Below are 23619 nucleotides of genomic sequence, written 5' to 3' on the forward strand. Positions count from 1 at the left end.
ACTCAAGGAGGTAACTACCATCAGAGGTAAAGGGAAGGGTTTTTGTTTTCGTAAAGGCGACTATGATGGTCTGAGACAGTATTTAAATTCTATACAGTGGGACCAACTGATGATGTTACCAACAGCAAACTCAAAATGGGAAGCATTCAAGGAACTAATCTTGGTGGCTACCAGGCTTTACATACCAACTAAGAAATATTGTTCAAGGTTTAGGCCTAAATGGTTGTCAGATGGACTAATCAGACATGTGGCAGAGAAGAAAAATGCATGGGATACATACAAATTAATGGGTGACATGGAAGCCTATGATAGATATAAGTTGGTCTGTAACCAAGTCACAAAGGAGATTAGGCAGGCAAAGGCAGACTACGAAAAATCCTTGGCAAAGGATGCAAAGAAAAACAGAAAGGAGTTCTTTACATACTTGAACTCGAGAAGGAAAGGGATGAATCAGATTGGTCCACTGGATATTGATGGTTCAACAGTTGAGGATCCTGCTCAGGTGGCTAACATTCTAAACGAGTATTTTGCATCTACATTCACGCATGAGGAGTTATTCAGGAAGGAGAATGATGTAGGTAAAGTAAACATTGGCAGTGAGCTGGATGATTTTGTAATAACTGAGAGGAAAGTGGAGTAGAGATTGTTGAGGATAAACTTAAAAAAGGCACCTGGGGTGGATGGGATCTATCCAGTTATATTAAAGGAGGCAGCAAAGGAAGTATGCAAACCCCTAGCCATAATTATGAGAGCTTCTTTGGACTCAGGGGAGGTACCCATAGACTGGAGATGTGCAAATGTAACCCCAATTCACAAAGGAGGATCAAAGGCTGACACAAGTAATTATAGACCTGTTAGTTTAACTTCTGTTCCAGGTAAATTAATGGAGGCACTGGTTAAAGAAGCACTGCAGGATCATCTAGACAAGAATTCAGTTAGAGCTCAGACACAGCATGGTTTTGTTAAGGGCAGGTCTTGCCTGACCAATTTGATTGGATACTATGATGTAGTCACAAAAGAACTGGATGCAGGGAATAACTTTGATATTATATATTTGGATCTTAGAAAGGCTTTTGATACTGTTGCACATGGAAGACTGCTGCACAAATTGGAGCAGTGTGGCATTGGAGGCAAATTGCTGCTATGGATAAGGGGATGGTTGAGTGGCAGAAGACAGAGAGTGGTAATCAATGGACACTGCTCAACGTGGACTAATGTTATTAGTGGAGTTCCTCAAGGTTCAGTGTTGGGTCCATTGTTGTTTTCGGTGTTTATGAATGATATTGATGATGGGATATCAAGTTTAATGTCTAAGTTTGCAGATGATACAAAGGTTGGCAGGGTCGTTAAGGACACTACTGACGCTATGCTGCTGCAACAGGATCTGGAAAGGTTGAACAGATGGGCTGAGAGGTGGCAAATGAAGTTTAACATTGACAAATGTAAAGTACTAAATATGGGTAACAGTAACCCCAGAGCAATGTATCAACTCTGCGGTACTACACTGACAGTGGTGGAGAATGAAAAGGACCTGGGGGTAATTGTGCAGGCAGATATGAAGTTCTCTGAGCAGTGCAGACGAGCTGCAAGAGTAGCTCCTGGTGTCTTGTCAATGATATACAGGAATTTTTCTAGCAGGGATAAGGAGGTGATTATTCCCTTGTATAAGGCAATGGTTAGGCCACATCTTGAGTACTGTATACAGGTCTGGAGGCCTCATTTCAAGAAGGATGTAGAGCTGCTGGAACGGGTACAGAGAAGGGCAACAAGATTAGTAAATGGAACAAAGGGTTGCTCTTACGAAGAAAGGCTTAAGTTTTGCAAATTACAGAGTCTGGAGACTAGGCACCGGCGAGGTGATCTGATAGAGGTGTATAAGGCTTTGAATGGTTTGAGCATGCTCAATGCCAATGGGATTCTTCATCTTTCTCAGAATAATCACCTCAGAGGGCATAAATTCAAATTGAGGAAGGACGGATGTCGGATAGATGTGCGGAAATTTTCCTTTGGCCAGCGGGTGGTTGGTTGGTGGAACCGACTTCCATCACTTGTTGTTGAAGTTGATAGCCTAAACAAATTTAAAGCTCAACTGGACAGGTATTTCGAACGAACGGAGGGGTGAAATGGGAGAGGGTTTTTTTTTTTTTTTTTTTTGGCTGATGCTGAATAAGCTTGCTTTCTTGCATCATATGCCTCTACTAATGCTAATGCTAATGCTAATTTTAAGAAGGATGTAGATGATGTAGCCTGGTTTACCTTCATCAATATCATTGAAAAATAACAAAACAACAGTGGACCAAACAGCGAACCCTGTGGAACTCCACTAATAACATTAGTCACGAAGAGCAGCGCCCGTTGATTACCATCCTATGTGTTCTCCCATTCAACCATCCTTTTATCCATTGTAGCAACTTATCCTTAATACCAACCATTCTGCTTCAATTTGTACAGTAGTCTTCCATTCGCAACAGTGTCAAAAGCTTTCCTGAAATTCAAGTATATGACATGAAAATTATTTTTTGCATCCAGTTGCTTTGTAACCACATCATAATATCCAATAAAATTTGTGAGACACGACTTTCCCTTAACAAACCCATGCTCTGTCTGAATGATTGCTGCAGTCTTGTCTAGCTGATTCTGCAATGCATCTTTAACCAGTGACTACATTATTTTACCCGGAACAGAAGTTAAACTAACTGGTCTGTAATGACTCCTGGCACCCTTCGATTTTCCTTTGTGAATTTGGTATACATTTTCACATCGCCAGATCGTGGGGACCTCAACTGAGTCCAAGGATGCTCTCATAATTATGGCTAAGGATTTGCTTCCTTCCTTTGCCACCTCATTTAATATAACTGGATAAATCGCATCCACCCCACGTGCCTTTCTTATGTTTAACTTCAACAATTTCTCGTTCACTTTGCTCTCAGTATTACAAAATTATTAAGCAACTTTCTACAATTTGATAACCTTCTGCCATTTTCAAACCTTAATAACTCCTCATGTGTGAATGTAGACGCAAAATACTCATTCAGTTTGTTTGCTATCTGAATAGGATCATCGACACTAGAACCATCGATATCAAGTAGACCAATCTGATTAATCCCCTTCCTTTTAGAGTTTACATAAGTAAAGAAATCCACGCTGTTTTTCTTAGCACCTTTGCCAAAGATTTCTTGTAATCTGTCTTCGCCTGCTTAACCTCCTTTGTGACTTGATTACAGACTAGCTTATATCTGCCATAGGCTTCTGTGTCGCCTGATAATTTAAATGCATCCCATTGCATTTTTCTTGTCTGTCACGGGTCTCATTATTTCATTTGACAACCATTTAGGTTTAAACCTTGAACTTATTTCTTAATAGATATGAAACGTTTAGTAGCTTCCACAATTAATTCCTTGAATGCTTCCCACTAAGAATTTGCTGTTGGTAACACCATCAGTCGATCCCACTGTAGAGAATTTAAAAACTGTCTGAGACCACTGTAGTCACCTTTACGGAAGGAAAAAAAACCCTTTCCTTTACCCCTGTTCGTAATTATATCTTTAAGTAAATCCCACATCAGTACATTGTGATCACTCTCACCCAGTGGTTCCTTTATCTGCAGATTCTTAATACACGAATGATTACTGCTAATAATCAGATCAAGAGTATTACCCTCTCTGGTTGCCTCAGGAAAATGCCGCTGCAGAAAACAATCATCCAATAAATCCGCAAAAGTCTATGTATATATTAAGTGCAATAGCATCATTAATACACAGCCATTTCTGAATAAACAGAATATTTATAAGGCGGCATCCTTTTAAGTTATATCTGATATTGTGAATACCTTCACAACGAGTTGCCATGATATTGCACTACTTCGAATAAGTAACGTTTCACCTAAGGAGAAGACTAATGTTACTTATTCTCAGATAGGTTCCATCATCCAGACAGCACCGTTTTTGAAAATAGTATTGGATAAAGATGTCTGCTATCCTCAATATCCCTATTAGACTGAGCAAAGAAAAAAGAGGTAGGAAAGGGACAGTAAGAGAGGGAGAGGAAAAGATGCCATAGAATAATGAAAGGGATTTCTAGTTGTGATTCACCTGAACTCAAAACTCCATGCCCCGAATGGGCAATGCGACCCCCTAATGGGGACTATTATTACCCAATCGGAGTCCTACAAGGATGGTTAAATTGATCCCCCGGTGCCGTTTCTCGTTATTTGGCCTTCATCAGTGGGTAGGTAGGCTTGCTGGTTAGACCAGACATTTTTTACAGTTTCCAGATACTGTATTTATATGGAATTTACCTTCAAGGACCCTATATGAATCCTGCTTTGGGACTACCTAGCGGCCTGTATGGCCGAAAAAAAAAAAAAAAAAACTCCCTGTAATGAGCAGACGGGGACAGACACTCTTATCCGCTCATATCTTTACACCTCAACCCGATTGGGCTGCTCACTCTCCCATTGACACACTCCGAGGAAGGCCCAGTCCATGTGACCACCTGGTTGGCGGCCGCCTGGAGTTGGCTTGGCCTACATGGGTTCTAGGGTAATCCCCCTCTTCCACACTCCTGTTGCTTCATGCAGCCTTCAAAGCTCAGCTGCCGTTCATCTGGGAGAGAGACCAAATGCCTGCAGCTGACTTGGTCCCTTTCCTCTAATAACTAAACTAATCTGTTTGGTACATACACTTCCCTAGCCTAAACTGATCATTACCATCTAAGCTGCACATATATGTTGTCATCTATTAGCCGACATAATGGTGTGGGGAAACACTATAATTGTAAGAATCTTTGCTTACGAAGTTGTACTAATTCTAGTAGCAAAAATCTTCTTATTGGAGCATGCATCATTCGAAGGATGCATTTTTACACCTCCTCTGCAGAGCCTTCTTCTTTTCTTTTCCTGATTTTCCAAGCCTGATATTTACCTTCATTTAAGAGGTATATCAGGATGCGCGTCGCTCTGGAAATCGGGGCCGGGAACTGTAAGAACAGTACTTGTTCCCTAGTCAAGCGTGGTATTCCCATTGTTTTGTGTACCCTAAGCCAGATGCACTGAATAACCGGACAAGAGAAGAATGCATGTTCCACTGTTTCACACACCTTACAGTAAAAACACTCGACATTCATGTGCCCTCGGAATTTGGCTTTGTTCTTCTCCACTGGCAGGTGTCCGTGTATTATTCTCCATGCCAGGGCTTTCCGTGACCCATAACCTATATGATTGTGTAGGTTGCCCAACATCTGAGTCACATCCAATCTCAGCGAACTGGGTGGCACCGGTACTGGCGGTGTATTCATGTCGGATAACTTCCAGTATATTTCCGAAATCTTAAGCTTGTTTACCATGTGCAAACCGCCTGCAGATAACTCTTGTAAGTGCTTGATTACCAATTTGTAAAAGGGTGTTATTATTTATACTGTTGGACCAGTCTGCTCCTCTCCTAGTAGTTCAGTAAACCTTCACATATTGAACTTTACTAAGGCAGCCGCTGCATGGGCTCCCCGTAGGGCAGTCCAAATGTGCTTTAACACATATGCCCACCTTAACCACTTTAACCGTGGTACTGCATAACCCCCCCTCACACTTCCTGCAATACAGCCTCTGCTGCGTCACTTCTTGAGTTATATCTCATATTGTGAATACATTCACAACGAGTTGCCATGACATTGCACTACTTCGAATAAGTAACGCTTCACCTAAGGAGAAGACTAATGTTACTTATTCTCAGATAGGTTCCACCACCCAGACGGCACTGTTTCAGGGCTATTTGGCCCTTCGTCGGTGGGTGGGTAGGTACCCAAGTGATGCAATGATGGCAAAAGAGTTATGAAGTATAACTCCACAATATGAGAGATGCCTGATGGTTTATGATGTATTTAGACTAAGATGCATTTAGGGCTAAAGCCTCAAGCTGCGAGACACGTATCATCCGGAAGAGCCTTTGCTCACCTTGAGCATTGATGAGCCGTAGTCGTCCAACCCTTTCTCGCCACCAGTTCACGGGTTACCCTTCTCGGACCACTTTCGGCAGGTACTAACCACGGCTGACCATGAGCATTGCACCAGCCGTGCCATTTCATATAGGATCTAATCCAGTCATCTGGCCATTACAATTTGTCCTTTGTCAAACTCCCATAAGTAAGCTGCCTTTCCATCTGAAGAACAAGAGTAACGCTGATTAATGTAGCTCAGTATCAGATGTTTTTTATACCATGTCTCAATCAGCACACGTGCCGTAGTTCACCTGCATTTGCTTCGATTTGCATAACGACTCGCTGGTCATAATGTTTTGGCTCCTCAGTGTACAGTGCGATGAGCAAAAACATTATAAATAGCACGGCTGGTGGGATGCTGACAGTCAACAGTGGTTAGTACCTACCAAAAGTGATCTGAGGAGGGAACACCCTCGAACCACCGGGAGGTGTTGGACGACTTCGGCTAATCGATGCGCGAAGTGAACAAAGGCTTTCCCGGATGTTACGTGGCAACAGAAGGGCAACTGCAGCATATCTCTCCAGTAATTGGAATGCTGGTGATGGGAGTAATGTGTCACAACACACAGTACATCGAACAATACTAAAAATGGGGCTGGATAGCCGCAAGCCGCTCCCAGTTAACCATGCTAACCACAGTTCGCCGGCGACAGCACCTATAACGGGCACGCGAGCATCGAAACTGGATCTTGAGTGATTGGAAGAAGGTCGTTCCGATGAATCACATTTCCTTTTGCAACATGTTGACAGCCAGGTAAGTGTGCGTCATTTACCTGGGGAAGTGATGGCGACTGGATGCACCGTGGGACGAAACCAAGCCGGTGGTGGCAGTGTTATGCTTTGGGCGATGTTCTGCTCGGATACCCTGGGTCCAGCCATCCATGTGCCGGGAACTCTGACATCTCTCACCTAACCGAAACGCGACTACTGAATGACCAACAGATCTGGCCAGTAAACGCCACTTCCCAGACAACAGTGATGAAACCGCGACAAACACTGGATTTGACTACCATTTGCAAAGACTGCAATCAAGACAGAATGGACGTGACCTGAATCTCATGAACGACAACTACCTGATCAGACGTCTCTGGAGGCTTTTGGAAATATTTTGGATATTGTCCAGAGCATTAGTACTTTTCAGTAAGCGGTTCCCAAACTAGGGTCAGCGGACACCTGAAGGTCCGTAGACCAGTGCTAGCGGGTCCGCGAAACGATCCTCTGGAATTAGTATTAGTATTAGTATTGGCCGCATGGTGCAAGAAAGCCTATGGCTTATTCTGCACCAGCCAAAAAAAAAAAAAAAACCCGAACAAAACAATGATAAAAAATAAATAAATAAAACAAATAAATAATAATAATTAAAAAACAAGGAAATTAAACCTATCATCCTATGCATTTCCCTCATCCGAAGGTACTATCCAGATGACCTTTGAATTTCCCCAAACTGTCAGCCTCTACCATCCATGTAGGCAACTTATTCCAGTAATTTATAACTCGCTGTCTAAAATAAAACTTCCTGCAGTCCATTCTAAACATCTCCCCCCATAACTTGAATTTATGTCCCCTAGTTCTAGCATCATTTATAATCTTGAAAATTCCGTCCTCATTCATTTTACTGATGCCTCTCACAGCCTTAAACACCTCAATCAAATCTCCTCTAATGTGTCCAGTTTCCAAACTCTGCAACCCACATATTCGAAGTCTTTCTTCATATGGACACCCTTTTGCCGATCTCACCAGGCGAGTTACCCGTCTTTGCACACTTTCAAAAAGCTCGATGTCTTTCTTTAGGTGCGGTCTCCATACTTGAACACAGTATTCCAAGTGTGGTCTAACAAAAGCCTTATATAATGGGATTATCGCGTCCCTATCTCTACTTGCAAAAATTCGATAGATCATCGATAGGACACAATGGGCCTTCCTTGCAACCTGTTTACAATGCTCAAATAATTTCATGTCTGACCGTATCGTAACACCGAAATCCCTTTCCTCCAGTACTGGATTTAGTTGAACTCCACCAAGTGAATAAGTTATTTTGGGATTACTGTTTCCCAGGTGTAATATCTTACACTTTGTTGGATTAAAGCATAGCTGCCATTTTTCTGACCATTCCTGAAGTCTATCTAGATCTCTCTGAAGAAGCTCAGCTTGACAGTGATCATTAACTACTCTACCAATTTTAACGTCATCTGCAAATTTAGACTTCACGCCCTCTATCCCTTCATCAATGTCGTTTATGAAAATTAAAAACAACAGTGGTCCTAATACTGATCCTTGGGGAACCCCCCACTTCTTACAACCCAATCTGAGAAATAGCCATTTATCACAACCCTCCTGCTCTGAAGCCATCCAGCTATCCATCTAAGGCTTTCCTCAGTGATTCCAACTGTTCTCTAAAGCAACCGCTCATGTGGAACTGAGTCAAACGTTTTGCTGAAATCTAAATAAACAACGTCGAAATTGTTCCCTAAATCCAGCTCATGAGTGACCCTTTCAAAATAGCGAACCAGAGTATCCTTGAGAATTTCAATTCTATCCAAATGATCCTGAATTCTACCCTTGATCATTGCCTCCATGATTTCCTCTACCACTGAAGTCAGACTGACAGGTCGATAATTTCCCACTTCACTCTTAGAACCACTCTTATGTATGAGAGATACATTGGCACTTTTCCAATCCAACGGGATCTCCCCAGAGTCTAGTGATGCTCGCATAATTAGCCTCAGTGGTTCAATGCACTCACTTTTTTTTTTTTTTTTTTTTTTATGAAAACCCCAAACACGAAAGGTATCAAAACCTATAGTACTTAGTACCGTGCATGGGTTGACGGATAAGTATGGGGGGAGGGGGATGCCGGAAACTTTGCTCTAGAGACTAAACATGGGTTTCACCACTTCAAGCCTCCAATAAGCAAAGTGGTGGTATTTCACCGGTTGATGAAAGTCATCTACCACCTGAGAACTTGCCGCCTCCTTTAGGATTATATGGTATATTCCATCAACTCCAGGAGCTTTACTGGCCTGTAGGCTCGAAAGTTTTTTCATAAAATAATCTTGCGAAATTTCAATATCATTAATTACATATTTTTCAACTTCGCTCCCACAATTTCCATTGCCACAAAAGGTTTTTCATTTGTAAATATCGATGCAAAATAACTGTTGAGTTCATCTGCAACGGCAGCTGATATATTTAATACTATCCCCTTTCCCTTATGTAAAGGTCCGATCTGGTTTGTCCTGCTCTTCTTGGCATTTATATATGTGAAGAATTCCTTTCCCCCCCTCTTTGCTCTGTTTGCTAATGATTTCTCATAAACTGCCTTTATCTGTCGAACCTTTTCTGTGGCTCTATTACAGATCACCTTGTAGCTGTTATAGGCTTCAGTACTTTTTATTGCTCTGTAACTTTTCCATGCCACCTTTTTCTGCTCAAGTAATGTGGCAACTTCACTATTCATCCAACTTGTAACCCTCCTCATGGAGTATTTTTTTAATGGTATGTACGCATTCAAGGCATCTGTGATTAATGTTTTAAAAGCATACCACAGTTCAAATGTATTCATTTGAACGTATTCTGTGTATTCTGTGATTAAATTCAAATGTATTCTGTGATTAATGTTTTAAAAGCATACCACAGTTCAAATGTATTCATTCTCTGCGCGATATCTACCCAGTTAGTAGAGGCCATGTAGCACCTTAAGGCATCATAATTTCCTTTTCTGAAATTAAAACCAATTCCTGTGCCTTTTACTGCAACTACCTCTCTCATCATCATCCACCGTAGAACTCCGCGATCGCTTCCTGCTACTGTCAGCCCTGTTATGTCATTTGATTCATGGGTGATGATGAGGTCTATAGAATATTCTTTTCTCTAGTATTTTCCCTGACATGTTGATACAAATAACAGTCATCTAGTTGATTTAAAAATTTTGTTCCCCATGTCGAGTTTCCTTCCCATTTTCTCCACTCCATTAGAGACAAATTGAAATCACCCATAACAAGAGATTGACGCTTACTTGCCCATTCCATTTGCATGTAGAGGCTTTCGTCATAATCTTCACAATCACCTGGTCTGTAGATTACTCCTACTCGTATTATACCTTTGTTTCCAACTATCTCACACCATACAGATTCTATACTAGCACGTGAAACATCTGAATCCGAGAAAGCTATCGTCGCATACAGGCTGCTTCTGATAAGAAGCATTACTCCACCACCCCTTCTATCTACCCTATCCTTTCTAAATACATTATACAAGCCGTACTGAAATTCATCATCCCCTATTTTCGGGAGGCACTATGTTTCCCTAAGCCCTATTATGTCCGCATTACTTGTTTTAACCAGCAGTTCGAATTCGCTCATTTTATTCATGACACTTCTAACATTACTATATAAACAATTAAGACTTACTGTTCTTGTACATTTAACAACCCTTGAAGTTTTTTAGGCTCGATTCCCTCACATCTGGTGAGTATGGCCATGGCACACCCAGGGTCCTGAGCTGGATATCATCATTCTACTCTTTCTTGGTGATTCCTTTCTATTTCTCTCTCAGGGTAACTCGGAATTTTTTTTTTTTTTTTTCTGCTGGTGCAGCATAAGCCTCAGGCTTCCTTGCACTATGTGGCTAATAATAATAATAATTAGCTACCTGCTCACGTAAAACTTTTCTGCCCCAGAACATCTAGATAATATATCCAGTTGGGGAAACAGATAAGAACTCTTGAGGTATATGCAAGAGTTACTTTGACCAATATTATCAAATAAACGCCTGTCAGCATTACTCACATCCCCCCTTACTAGCAGTTTCTCTGAACCTTTAAGGTATCCTCAATAATATTGGCAAAACGTTTTGCGCCACCTTTGTTGAAGTGTATCCCGTCTCTACAAAACAAATTCCTTCTACCTACAAGTGTGGGCCAAGCTCATAGAAATTTCCCCCCTAAAGCCTTGCAGAGTCCTTCAAGTCTTGAGTTAATCCACAAGGCTTTTAACATATAATCCCTCCTATCGTGTCTGGGCAGAATGGCAGACACATAGACATTGTGGCCTAGCTCGTGGCATTTCCTCAGCATGGTCCTCTATTTTTCCAACAAATCGTCAGATCGTGTACGTTTAATGTCATTAGACCCCCACATGAATAATAATATTCTCTTTACCCCCCCCCCTTAAAATCTGACAATCTGTTGGTGACATCATTAATAGTTGCTCCTGCTAGACATACCCTGGTTCTATTCCACCTATCCTTATTACAAAAAATATCCCCGTTTCCCTGACAATAGAGTCTCCTAATAAAACAAAGTCCTTTTGAACCAGAGTAGTTTGCACTTGGTTTTTCTGTTTTGAGGCTCGAGTCGGGAGTGCATCACTTGGTAGATTGTTGGAGTCTTGAGTCCATGACGAGCTCCCAGATGCATTATTCTCGAGGGCAATCACCCGTTTTTTCAGTGACTCAAATTATTCCATCAGTGCACCAATTTGTAATTTAAGATCGGTGCACTCCTTACATCCATCACAAAGAAAAGAATCCCCAGGTGAATTATGATTAGTCACTAGGTCGACCTTGGAAAACATTCCACAGGTTCCGCAACGGACTAAATCATGAATCACACGTAAATCGACATCGGCTATTTCCGTGTGAGTCACGATACCCTTTGAGGTGTTTAAGAGAGATCTCTTAATTACCATTATAAAATTATCTAAATATCAATGAAAATTCACTTTAAAAATTATATCTATAATATTATAAAAATCAAACTGTTACAGGAAAACCTATAACAAAATAATTCAACAATATACTAAATAAATCAATTATTTAAAAGCAGTAATCGACAGTAATCCAATCCACTAAACTGAAGAGGCCTGACGAAACGTGTCCGCTCACCTCGAATGCCAACACTCGAATGGCTAATAATAATAATAATAAAGGAAGTAGACGAACCTAAGGGAGATCAAAGAGATGTGGCATATGCAACAAGTAACGACCATCCGCTCATCGTTTCAACCACAAGTATGGTGCCAAAGACCCTACATAACAGCCTAGCAGCAATAGATCTCCCAACGAACACCTACAAGGAACTCCAGAAAGTCGCAATCCTGAACACCTGTAGGATTGTGAGAGAGTTCCTCGACCAACAGTAACATCAAACATAACAACAACCACCCTGTGCGCTTGGTAGCAATACCCGTCACGAGGTGGAAGCTCCAATCAGGGAGAAATAATAATAATAATAATAATACAATACAATACAATTTATTTTCATCAAGACAATTTGTTTACAATAAATGAACTTGTTAAGAATAGTAAATTTCTTGATAACAAGTTGTAATTCTTCATTTACAACAGTTTTTGCATACAAATTTGTTATCTAACAGAAAAGATAATGAAATCACAACACATAGTACATTCCACACTGCAAACAGAGATAGCAATTTATCTGCATAGCAATTATAATCTACTGTATCATACAGTATCAAAAATTTTCTTATTAAGAATTTTAATTTGGAGCTTGAATAACTTCTCCTGAGCTTGAAATCTATACTAGCCAACAAGTTGTTTATTATATTCATTGTATGCGTATCTCCAAATCTATTTAGTACCCTAGGGAGAGGCAAAACAATTGCTTTTGGGTTCCTTAAATTATGTGAGACATTCCTTTGCAGATTCGACTCTTCAAAAATAGTGTTAAGATTTTTCAAGATTAAATTTAACTTCAGTTTTTGAGCTGTATAAAGTATTTTATATTTCAACAAAAATTGTCTTCTCTTATTCAGGTCATTCCAAGAGTTTGTCCTCATTAAAAGTTTCAAAATCCTGTTAATTAAGTTGTTTATTACCCTTATTTCAGATATATTTGCTCGTGCCCATACATTTACTAAATAATTGAGTTGAGAGTCCACTAATGCATAATATAAAGTAATTTTGTTCTAAGATTTAACTTATTCTTAATGTAGTAAAAAAGGTACACATAAAATCTCATTTATTTATACAAATTTGTTATATGCATTGCCCAACTTAGCCTGAAGTCAATCCATAACCCAAGGTAACGATGATTTGAAACTTCTTCCACAGTTAGACATTTGCAATTCTAGAAATTCTGATCATGTAGACATTCATGTTTATGTAATTTAATAGAGGGATGAATGTCCAAGGTTTGATGAGGAGGTCTAATTACCAAAAATTTTGTTTTTTCAAAGCTGAGTGCTAACAAGTTTGTAAATGTATTACATCCTGCTTTAAATCTTTAGCCATTTTTGTCAGGTTCTTTCCAATTGTATATAAGATTATATCATCTGCATACATTTTTATAAAGGAGTCCTTTATTACTTCGAATATGTCATTTATATAGATGTTGAACGTGACTGGCCCTGCATGAGTGCCCTGAGGTACTCCCCTCTTTACATTATAGTATTTTCCCTTTGTATTTTCTACTTCAACTGTTATTTTTCTTTTGGTTAAATAACATGCTAAGAGTTGATTGATTCTTCCCCTTATACCCTATTTCAGTAATTTTTGTTGCAATATTGGAATACCGATTAAGTCATATGCTTTGGTCAAATCTATAAATAAAATCATAATGAAGTTATTGTTGTTTAAATGTAAGTTAAAAGAGTCTACAGAATTGTCTAATAATGTCTACGTGATCTTTCCCTTCTGATATGAGAATAGAGAGTTTTTAACAGTCCATATTGATGTAAATATTTGCTTATATGGGAAAAAATATAATTTTCTATTATCTTATTTATAACTGACTGTATTGTTATTGGTCTGTAATTGCAAAAGTCATCTGGTGATCCCTTTTTATATATAGGAATTACCTTAAATGGAAGTAAATTTGTAGGATAGCTTCCAGACTCTAACATCCATGCTATAAGCTCCCCAAGAGAATAGAGAACTGTTCTTTATTTCTCTTTACTTCGGTTACTGTAATACAGTCCAGTCCGTAAGATTTCTTGTTCTTTAACTGTTCTATAATCTTAAGAATCTCAGTATATTGTGGAGTTACGACTACAGAAGAATTCACTCTCCGAGGAAGATTATCTTGTTGATTATAGGAATTTTGGCAATAATGAATATAATATCTATTGAGATCTAATACAGCTTTAGCAAACCTATTTGCAGTCTCATATTGTTTGTTTGTACCAGAAATCTGTTCTAATAGTGTTTTAATTTGATTTCCCCTTGTTAATTTCTTCCTTGTACTTAACAGGTTATTTATAATGTTCCATTTATCCTTTTGAGTTATCTGCTTATCCATAAAAAGTTGATTGTAATAAGCGTTTTTTTATTTTCTAATCATACCGGTCAATTTATTTCTGAGTGTTTTATCACTGTGATAATGTTCTATCTTTGATGGACAATTTATATACGGCCTGAAGCATTTATCCCTTTCTACCATTAATTCTTCTATTTTGTTAGTCATCCAAAGTTTCTTAAGCTTAATCCTGCTACTCCTAGAATTTATGTTGCAAGCTGAGTGATTTACTTTTCTCTCTGTATTAAACATCGAATTGTTTATCATTTGTATTATCTTATTTGAAAAGACATTTACATTTGTTGTGTTAGATACTTGCTCTTGTATTAACATGTTATCTATGTTCTGTTTCAGTTTACCTGTTAATAAATAATTTTTCTTCGTAACATTTGTTAATTTTATATCTTCACATGAATGTTGTTTTGAGTACATATCTACTAGTAGTATACATGTTCTGTGATCTGAAAATTGATTTAATAGTATGTAAGAATTAGCATACTCCAACTTTATATTTGTTATAAGGTGATCTAAGCAAGAGCTTACTGTTCTATCACCCTCCATCCTAATAATAATAATAATAATAATTACTTCCAAAAACACACAGCAGCACTCCACAAGCCAGGTCCTAAGGAAGCTAGACAAACGATATATCCCACTGAACCTAAGCGAAGAGTCCCCGCCCAACCAGGAGGTACAAACGAAGCTAGAAAGATGGGCAGAGAAGACACTCCATGGCAGACACTACAATGATCCCCATCAAGATCACATAGATAAAATTGCTTCCAATGCATGGCTCATGAGCGGGATGCTCTTCTCCGAGACTGAAGGATTCATGCTCCCCATCCAAGACCAGGTAATCAACACCAGGAACTATAGAAAATACATCGCCAAGGAACCGGGAGTGTCAGATGACAAATGTCGACGATGCCACCTGGCCTCAGAAACGATCCAACACATCACCGCGGAATGCAAGGTGATCACCCAGACTGAGTACACTCATAGACATGACCATGTAACCAGGATAAATATATCAGACGCTAGCAAGGAAATATCAGTTGGTCGAAGAAAGTGTACCGTAGTACAAGTTCGAACCAAAGGCAGTACTAGAGACCCCAAACCACAAGCTGTACTGGGAAAGCACATAACGGATAGGACAATCCCGCACAACAGACTGGACATAACCCTTGTGGACAAGAAGGAAATTGCTACCTATCTGATTGCCATAGCAGTACCCAACACTGGCAGCAACCTGCAGAAAACCCATGGGGAAAAAATCAGGAAGTACACGAACCTAAGACAGATCAAAGAGATGTGGCATATGCAACAAGTTACGACCATCCCGATCATTGTATCAACCACAGGTTGACACAATACCCGTCACGAGGTGGAACCCCCAATCAGGGAGAAATAATAATAATAATATTCGGCTAAATTCCCTGGCCCATTCAATCTGCCCTAATTGATTGGAATAAGAGGGAAGGAAACTCATAATAGGGAATGAAACTTTTAATTAAACTAGATGATTATTATTTATACCAGCATGTTAGAGAAAGTAATAGGGGCGAAAATATTCTTTACCTCATAATTAATAACGAATCAAATGACATCACAGGACTTAACCCGATTCGCGAACCATAGTCATGAAGTGTTCGTGCAATTGTCAGCTGGAAGATGAAGAAAGACGTTGCAGTAGAGATAAAGGCACTCGTTTTAACTTCAGAGGAGGGGACTCAAAAAAAAAAATTCAATCTATTATATTACTTTGAATTATTATTATTATTATTATTAAAAAAAAATAATAATAATAATCACGCACTCACATGGAGAAAGCAGTGAATGCCAGCAATACCGTACCACAGGAGACCCAAATCCTGTGTACCAGCAAAAGAGTTCGCCTCGTGAGGCCACAATTTTTGCCCCTTTAGGAGCTGTGGAGAAACAGAAAATAAAAACTCCGATCCATGGAAGGAGAAGGCAAGTTCGTATCGTCAGGTAAGTGCGGCCAGTAAAGTCCAATCAGGTAGTCCAGTCAGATGAGTCCTATCGTAAAGTCATTCTGGTTTGAAATCAGTTCTTCTGGGAAAGTGGATTATCTAGCAAGATATCCTATCTAGGTATGTCCTGTCAGGTAAGTAGGTCTATTTTATAATTTTGATAACCGTGATAGGTGCACAGAATACGTAAGTAATAGTTTCAATAGAGTTCAAGAGCGTAATCAAGTATCAGCATAAGTTTTTTGTTTTTTTTTACTCCTCTTCTCTATTGTTCGAAGTTTAAGATACATTTCTAGACAAAAAAAAAAAATTAACCCCGGGGCTCACATCTGGCGAGTATGGGCTTGGCACACCCAGGGTCCTGAGATGGATATCATCATTCTTCTCTTTCTTGGTGATTCCCTTCTACTTTTGACTCTCTCTCTCTCTCTCTCTCTCTCTCTCTCTCTCTCTCAGGGTAACTTGGGAATTTTTTTTTTCCCTGGTGCAGCATAAGCCTCAGACTTCCTTGCACCATATGGCTATTAATAATAATTAAAAAAATGCAAAAAGCCTATTGTACAGTTAACATTCACATAAGGTAGTGATCGGAAGTTTAAGAGTTGAAAACCAGTTGAAGCTACAGGTGAAAACCAGTCAGGTTTTCACCTGTAGCTTCTCATAGGAGTGGCTTCGATATGGGAAAAGCACACCAAAGGAACCTCGTGAGGTACAGAAATGATGAAGGAAACAAAACGATACAGAGGGACTTTATTCAAATATGGCAACATAGCATTTGCTGCCATGATACAGATGCATCACTGCCAAAGATGGAACAAAGGGAAGAGGTGGTCGTCAGTAGGAGATATGGCCACCCCTAATGACGATGCAGGCTTTGCACTGCTTGTCCATACTTAGAACAAAGTTGTTGATAAGTTCTTGGGGTAACATCGTCCATTCCTCTGTCAGCGCCATCTTCAGCTGGTGAATATTTTCTGGTGGTGTGGACGTGCTACTAGGCGTCTCCCCAGAGCGTCCCGCACATGTTCGATCGGATTTAGATCAGTGGAACGGGCAGGCCAATCCATACGAACAATGTCTCACTTTCCCAAAGCATATCAACAGCTGCAGTGCGATGGGATGGGGCGTTATCATCCATAAACACGAACTCGAAGCCAATGGCACCTCGGAACACACGCACATGGGGAAGGTTTATCTCAGTACAGTAGCATGGACCGGTTAGAGTACTGCCTTCCGGTATCTGGAGTTGTGTACGTCCATGCAAGATAACGCCTCCCCAGGCGAGAACACCTCGACCGCTATATCGATCCGTTTCAGTGATGTTTGCGGGGTGATACCGTGTGCCGACCTCTCGCCAGATTAGCTGACGTCCAGAATCGCTGCTAGGACTGAATCTACTCTCATCAGTAAAAAGTACCTTAAGTAAAGATTTTGTGGTTGTAACCTTTAGAAATAGTGTTGGTCCTTAAGTTTTGCACACCAGTGTATGTATATACTCATAGCTATATATCTGGATATATCTATAGCATGGTTTAATGCAACGTTTTTAAGTTAATTTCAAGTTATGTTATCTTTTTGTTATACGGTACATGATTTTATATTACCCCATAACCTTGTCAAGCCCCTGGCCGTGGGGGCACATTATTGTATCGTTACTGTACAATAAAGATTTCTTCTAGTAGTTACTGGGAGGTGCGATCACCTAGAAATGCACCTCCCAGCATCTATCCACGGAACGAGGAGCCTGACCAGGAGCAGATAAGAACATCTGATGAGGCTGGCCCTTGGCCAAGCCGGGGGGTAGCCCCAAATGCCGAGAAAAATTGAGGCAGAAAAATTGGAAGAAGGGGAAATCAAAGGTGGAGGTGAAAGGGTGACATCATACCAAATCTCAGATTCTTCAATGTTGCCTAAAGTTTGTTTAGTTGTTGTAGGGTTTAAGCGCATCAGCAACTTAAGTCATATTGCTGTTTACTGGACGAAAATTCTGTGTTTTTGGGCGAAAACCCACTGAAAAAATTCATGCTGCTCTCGCTTGAGACGAACTAACTCAGCCACGCGGTAAAAACGGCTGCGTACGGTTTCACAGTGATTATAATCACTGTTATCACACACACAAACTCACAACACACCTGTTGGACCGGGTTCTAATCTCGTTACGACATCCTGAAAAAGGCCTCTGAGGTTGGGCAAATTCATATTTTAGCAATAAATAGACTCATACACCAACCATGAAATGGTTGGTGTATGAGTCTATTTATAGTCTAATATAGTTTACATTAGTCTATATAGTTGAATACGACAACTCGTTACGACGCTAGTAACTTTGATGGTTCTTGAGAGTAGCCTTGTGCAGGCGAAGTTTTTTTACTGCTCCTGGAATAGAGAAGTTTTTTCTGTTTTATTAGCTTAAATTGGCATATTAACCTTTTTTCTAGAGTAGCTTTATATTCGTAGTTACGATACTTAGTTTAAAGTTTAACTTAGATAGATATTTTGTAGGTATTACTTAGTATCGGTAAGAGTATCAAATCCACGTGTTGCAGCTCCATTGAACGAAAAGTTTTTTCGCCATATTTAGCCCCTTTATTGACCAATTGTTACATCAAATTATTTTCTATAAGCAGCTTATAGACCTAGTCAGGTTCCTTACTTTATTCTAGATTGAGACAGCGAGATTTGGAAGTTAATTAATACGTAAGTGTCCGTAGATTTACCGTTCATAACTTGCCGCCATTGTTATGGTACAACGTTATATCCCGAACTAGATAGCGTAAGCTTAGTATAGTATAGCATATAACATAATATTGTCAATCAATCAGTAAAATCTATTAATCTTGTTAAACTTCATTGTCAATTAAATTGTACTTTTTAACTAAATACATATGACTTAGATTACAAACATAACATAATTAATTAATACATACTTGATAAGGAAGTTAGATAAACGGAATTCGTAGATAATACTCGATACTGAAATATATATATATAGCGTTATAACTGTGTTGGGATACAAGTTTAGGGTTATAGTTTTGTACTGAAATTGAAATTTTATTGAAATTAAATCGAAATCATGACTCAGACCAGAGCAGCAAAACAAAAGGCTCAAGCTAATAGGAGTGCTGTGGCTCAGGGGAGAACTGGGGGGGGGGGGGAAGTTGCCCTCTGAATCACAGCCTTTTAAAATGCACTGCTTGCATGATGTTTGTGGACAATCGGGTATGGGACATGATATTGCCATGGGGGATGTCTTTGTGTGTGTGTGCGATGTAAGGAGTGTAAGGAAATCAGGCGACAACGCAGCTTTGTTATGGGCCTATATGAGAGCTTGAAGGACAGGGTGGATGCCCTCGAAGGATCTAAATTGAGAGGCCCATAAAGCTCTCAGCTGCCCACATCAACGCCAGAGCTTGCACTTGGTCATCACACAACACAGCGGCATCCCCCAAGGCAGAATGCTTTTGTCCGACAGGAACTAGTAATTGTTGATGACTCTATTGTCAGGGAAACGGAAAACATGCTTTGTAAAAAGGATAGATGGAACAGGACCAGGGTATGTCTGCCAGGGGCAAAGGTTGATGACGTTGTAGAGCGGATATAATCTTTTAAGGCCACAAAAGGTGATATTGTTGTACAACTTGGTACTAATGATATCAAGAGTAGGAGACCGGCAGAATTACTTAACAAGTACAGGTCACTTTTGAAAAAAAGCCGTGAATTAGGATTGAATTTGAAAGGTCTGCAATTCTGCCCAGACACGATAGAATGGAGTATATGATGAGAGCCTTGTCGATCAATTTGGCCCTGGAAAGACTGTGCAAGGCTCAAGGGGTAGAATTTTTTTCAGCCTGGTCTGTACTTGTTAACAGGAAAGACTGCTTCTACATTGATGGGATACACTTAAATAGAAAGGGTGCAAGAATATTTGCTGATGCTATCGAGACAGTGTTACATGGGTCGGAAAATTGCTAGCTTGGAGGGGGACACAAGGACTAATAGATTAACAGCAGCCATTGGCAGAGGTGAAAGTGATTCTTGCACTGCTTCTATTGGAATGAGCAGCAGCCTGGAAAACAAGATGCGGGATATTTCAGAGACTGCTGGGAGTCATTGCGGTACAAATAAACATATGGGTTGTGTTAGGGTAGCTAAGAAGAGGAACAGGTGCATGTATACTTGTGTGTACACCAATGCTAGGAGTTTGGTATATAAATTTGATGAATTGCTCAAAACATCAAAGGCAGATATTGTTGGGATATCAGAGACGTAATGTCACACAGATATAAGGAATGCAGAACTGGAATTTGGGGAGTACAATGTGTACAGAAAGGATAGACAGGATAGGAAGGGAGGAGGGGTTATGCTATTATTATGAAACACATAAAATCCAAGGAAGTGAAGCCAGTAGACATCGCTGGACAGTGCAGTGTCGAGTCAGTTTGGTGTGACATAAGCATTGGGAGATCAAAATTTAGAGTAGGAGTGTGCTATAGGCCTAATGACTCGGATGAGTATAATAAGAAACTGTACAGGGAAATAGAGTGGGCCAGTAAATCAGAGAGTCTTATAATGGGGGATTTTAATTTTTCAGATATTGACTAGAATTTGTGGGTTGGTCAATCACACACTAGCAAGGCTTTTGTGGATTTATTAGATGATTGTTTTCTACATCAGTATGTTCGGAAGGCAACTAGAGGGAGTAATACTCTTGATCTGATTATCAGTAGTGATTCTTCATGCAATAAGAATCTGCAGATAAAGGAACTGCTAGGTGGCAGTGATCACAGCGAATGATATAACTGTGCAGATGAATTATTTCTAGGGTTCGTCTAATTCTACAGTTGTTTTGAACTCCTACGGCATAATTCAGTTGAAAATTAGTTTTCATTGGCTAAATCGAATTTTTTTTTAGTCATTATCTGCAAACTGGACCTTCTACTGTGACGCACAATTCATTTTAAATTCCTGCGGTCTCATCCTTGAAGTACTAGCTTTCTTACGCATTTCTCCCTTTCGTCTTCCGCTCATTGCATACTTTTTAGATGGTTGCTTTCGACACACCATCGCGGGCAGTACAGTTGTCCCTGGTGGAAAAGACTTGAGTTTGAATTCCGTGAATGATGCGAGAAACCTTTATGCGCTTTTATTATTATTATTTATTTTTTTCACGATGTGGCTGAGTTAGTCGAGTCTTAGGCTATGGTTGCTTGGTTTTTTCTTCCGGGGACTGGGGTTTTTTCTTCCAGAAAACAGGCAAATCGACCATGGAAATCATGCAATTTACAGACAATGTATATGAATGAATGTGGTGTAATTTGCTGATGCGCCTAAAACTCAACAATAATAACAATAGCTTTCGACACAACAGTGATTTCCTTGGTTTCTCAATTGTGGTTCCTACTAAAAGAAGTGCTCCAACGTTTCTGAAAATCGCACAGGTCACCTGTCTTCGTCATAACTATGAAGATCCGAGTAAGCAAGTGGTATTTATTTGATATCAAGGAACTTGTGATCATACCATGTGACACTTTATTTTTGCATTCCGTATGTTTAATTATCTTTTGATGCCAATTGAAAAATGCTTGTAATTTTTGGCTCGTGAGTGTATGAATCTTAACAGTATTATTTAAAATATATATAATACTATAACATACCATTGGTATTTTCGTTTAATAGGGTTTTAGGAGCATCAGCCACTAAGGCCATATTGCTCCATGTATACTGTCTGTAAATTGCATGTGGTCTCTGGTCGATTTTCTGTTTTGCTGGACGAAAAACCCAAGTTTTTCGGAGAAAAAAATTATGTTACCTTCGCCTGAAACCGACTAACCTAGACACATGGAAAAAGACCCATAAAAATTCCTCATTAGCATTAGTAGAGGCATTTGATGCAAGAAAGCAAGCTTATGCAGCATCAGACAAAAAATAAAATAAAATAAATAAAATAAAATAAATAAATAAATAAAAAAAATAACCACTTCCACTTCACCCCTCTGTTCGTTCGAAATACCTGTCCAGCTTAGCCTTAAACTTATTTAGGCTATCAATTTCCACGACACGGGATGGAAGTCTGTTCCACCAACCAACCACCCGCTGGCTAAAGGCAAATTTCCGCACGTCTATCCTACATCTGTCTTTCCTCAATTTGAATTTATGCCCTCTCAGGTGATTATTCTGAGCAAGGGGGAGAATCCCATCAGCATGGAGAATCCCACATCATCCTCATGTCATCGATGAGACTGGAACTCAAGTCATTTTCACGCGGTGTGGGGAGAACGGCGATTCCACCAACTATACTGCCCACGAGGGCGCCATTAGTAGCACTTGTCTATTTATTAATATTATTTATATTATATCAATATATAGCTTTTTAATTAGTTATTAGATATATGATAATTGCTATTATAACTAAGTCTGTGAGTAGTCAGTGCGTAATATCTGTAATTGCACTTATTTATTGGACTCTTTTTTCGTCATCTAAGTGCTCAGTTATCCGAATTCAAACCGTAGTCTCGCAACTTTCTACTGAGTTTACATAAGATTCTTTTTTTTTTTTTTTTTCTCTTTTTCTTTCTTTCTTTCTTTTTATAATCATCGCGCTCTCCTTTAAAATACGAATTTCCAATTTGCTGATTATGTATCTTTAAGCTAAGCTGAAAAACTAGCGATAAATAGAATTAATTTATTCATTGTACAACCCAAAATCTAAAATTCTTCGACAAATAAAAAAAAAAGTAATAGATTTAAATCAATTGTTTCAAATACACTCGCGTAATAGATCTGATGTAGTTTAAAAATGTGTATATTTAAAAGAAAGAATCAACTACTTCTTTTAGATGGCAAGAAGGTTTTACCTTACCTTTTGCTGTATATCAATGATATCCAGGGTGCAACACTGAACAAAACATAGAACAAAAAACCAGGCTTCATATTAATTGACTTCAAGCTTCCACTGCGTCTTGAATTTCCGTCGGCGAAAACTAGAAGGGACAACTACAACTGAGGTTTGCTGCTTATTGAAAGAGGAAATCACTGAAGTTCTCGAGGTGATTTTAAACCTTAGTTTAGCTACTTCCAAAATTGATGAAATTTTCCAACTGTATTTCAAAAATGAATGCTTTTACCGAAAGTACGCCATTTCTCCACTGCGGTGACCAGACCACAACAGTCGCTTAATAACAACGTGTTGCTCTCGAATATCAAATTACGAATAATGTTTAGTATTGGCGGAACTCCAACGTCTGGGCTTGCTGATACTGACTCCCTGGGAGGTCAGCCAGAGACCGCCGAAGTTGGGGGTTAAAGGACACTGATAAAGAGGATGCACGTGCGAATGAGATGTGCTTCCTGTCAAAGGGCACAGCGGAGGAAGCGAAACGA

The 23619-nt window shown here is 39.5% G+C and overlaps 1 protein-coding gene across 1 annotated transcript in view; it reads right to left on the reverse strand.

Moving 5' to 3' along the window:
* LOC150083280 (murinoglobulin-1-like) overlaps nt 1-23512 on the reverse strand; it is an 892685-nt gene extending 869173 nt beyond the window's left edge. Inside the window, exon 1 of the mRNA XM_090378459.1 lies at nt 23099-23512. Coding sequence (XP_090234585.1) covers nt 23099-23169 — 71 coding nt within the window. The 5' untranslated portion in view covers nt 23170-23512. The remainder of the gene's footprint in view (nt 1-23098) is intronic.
* Nucleotides 23513-23619: the final 107 nt, after the last annotated feature.

The sequence above is a fragment of the Mastigoproctus giganteus genome, chromosome 7 (genome assembly GCF_048544385.1).
Source record: "Mastigoproctus giganteus isolate SK-2022 chromosome 7, ASM4854438v1, whole genome shotgun sequence".
In the NCBI taxonomy this organism is placed as follows: Eukaryota; Metazoa; Arthropoda; class Arachnida; order Uropygi; family Thelyphonidae; genus Mastigoproctus; species Mastigoproctus giganteus.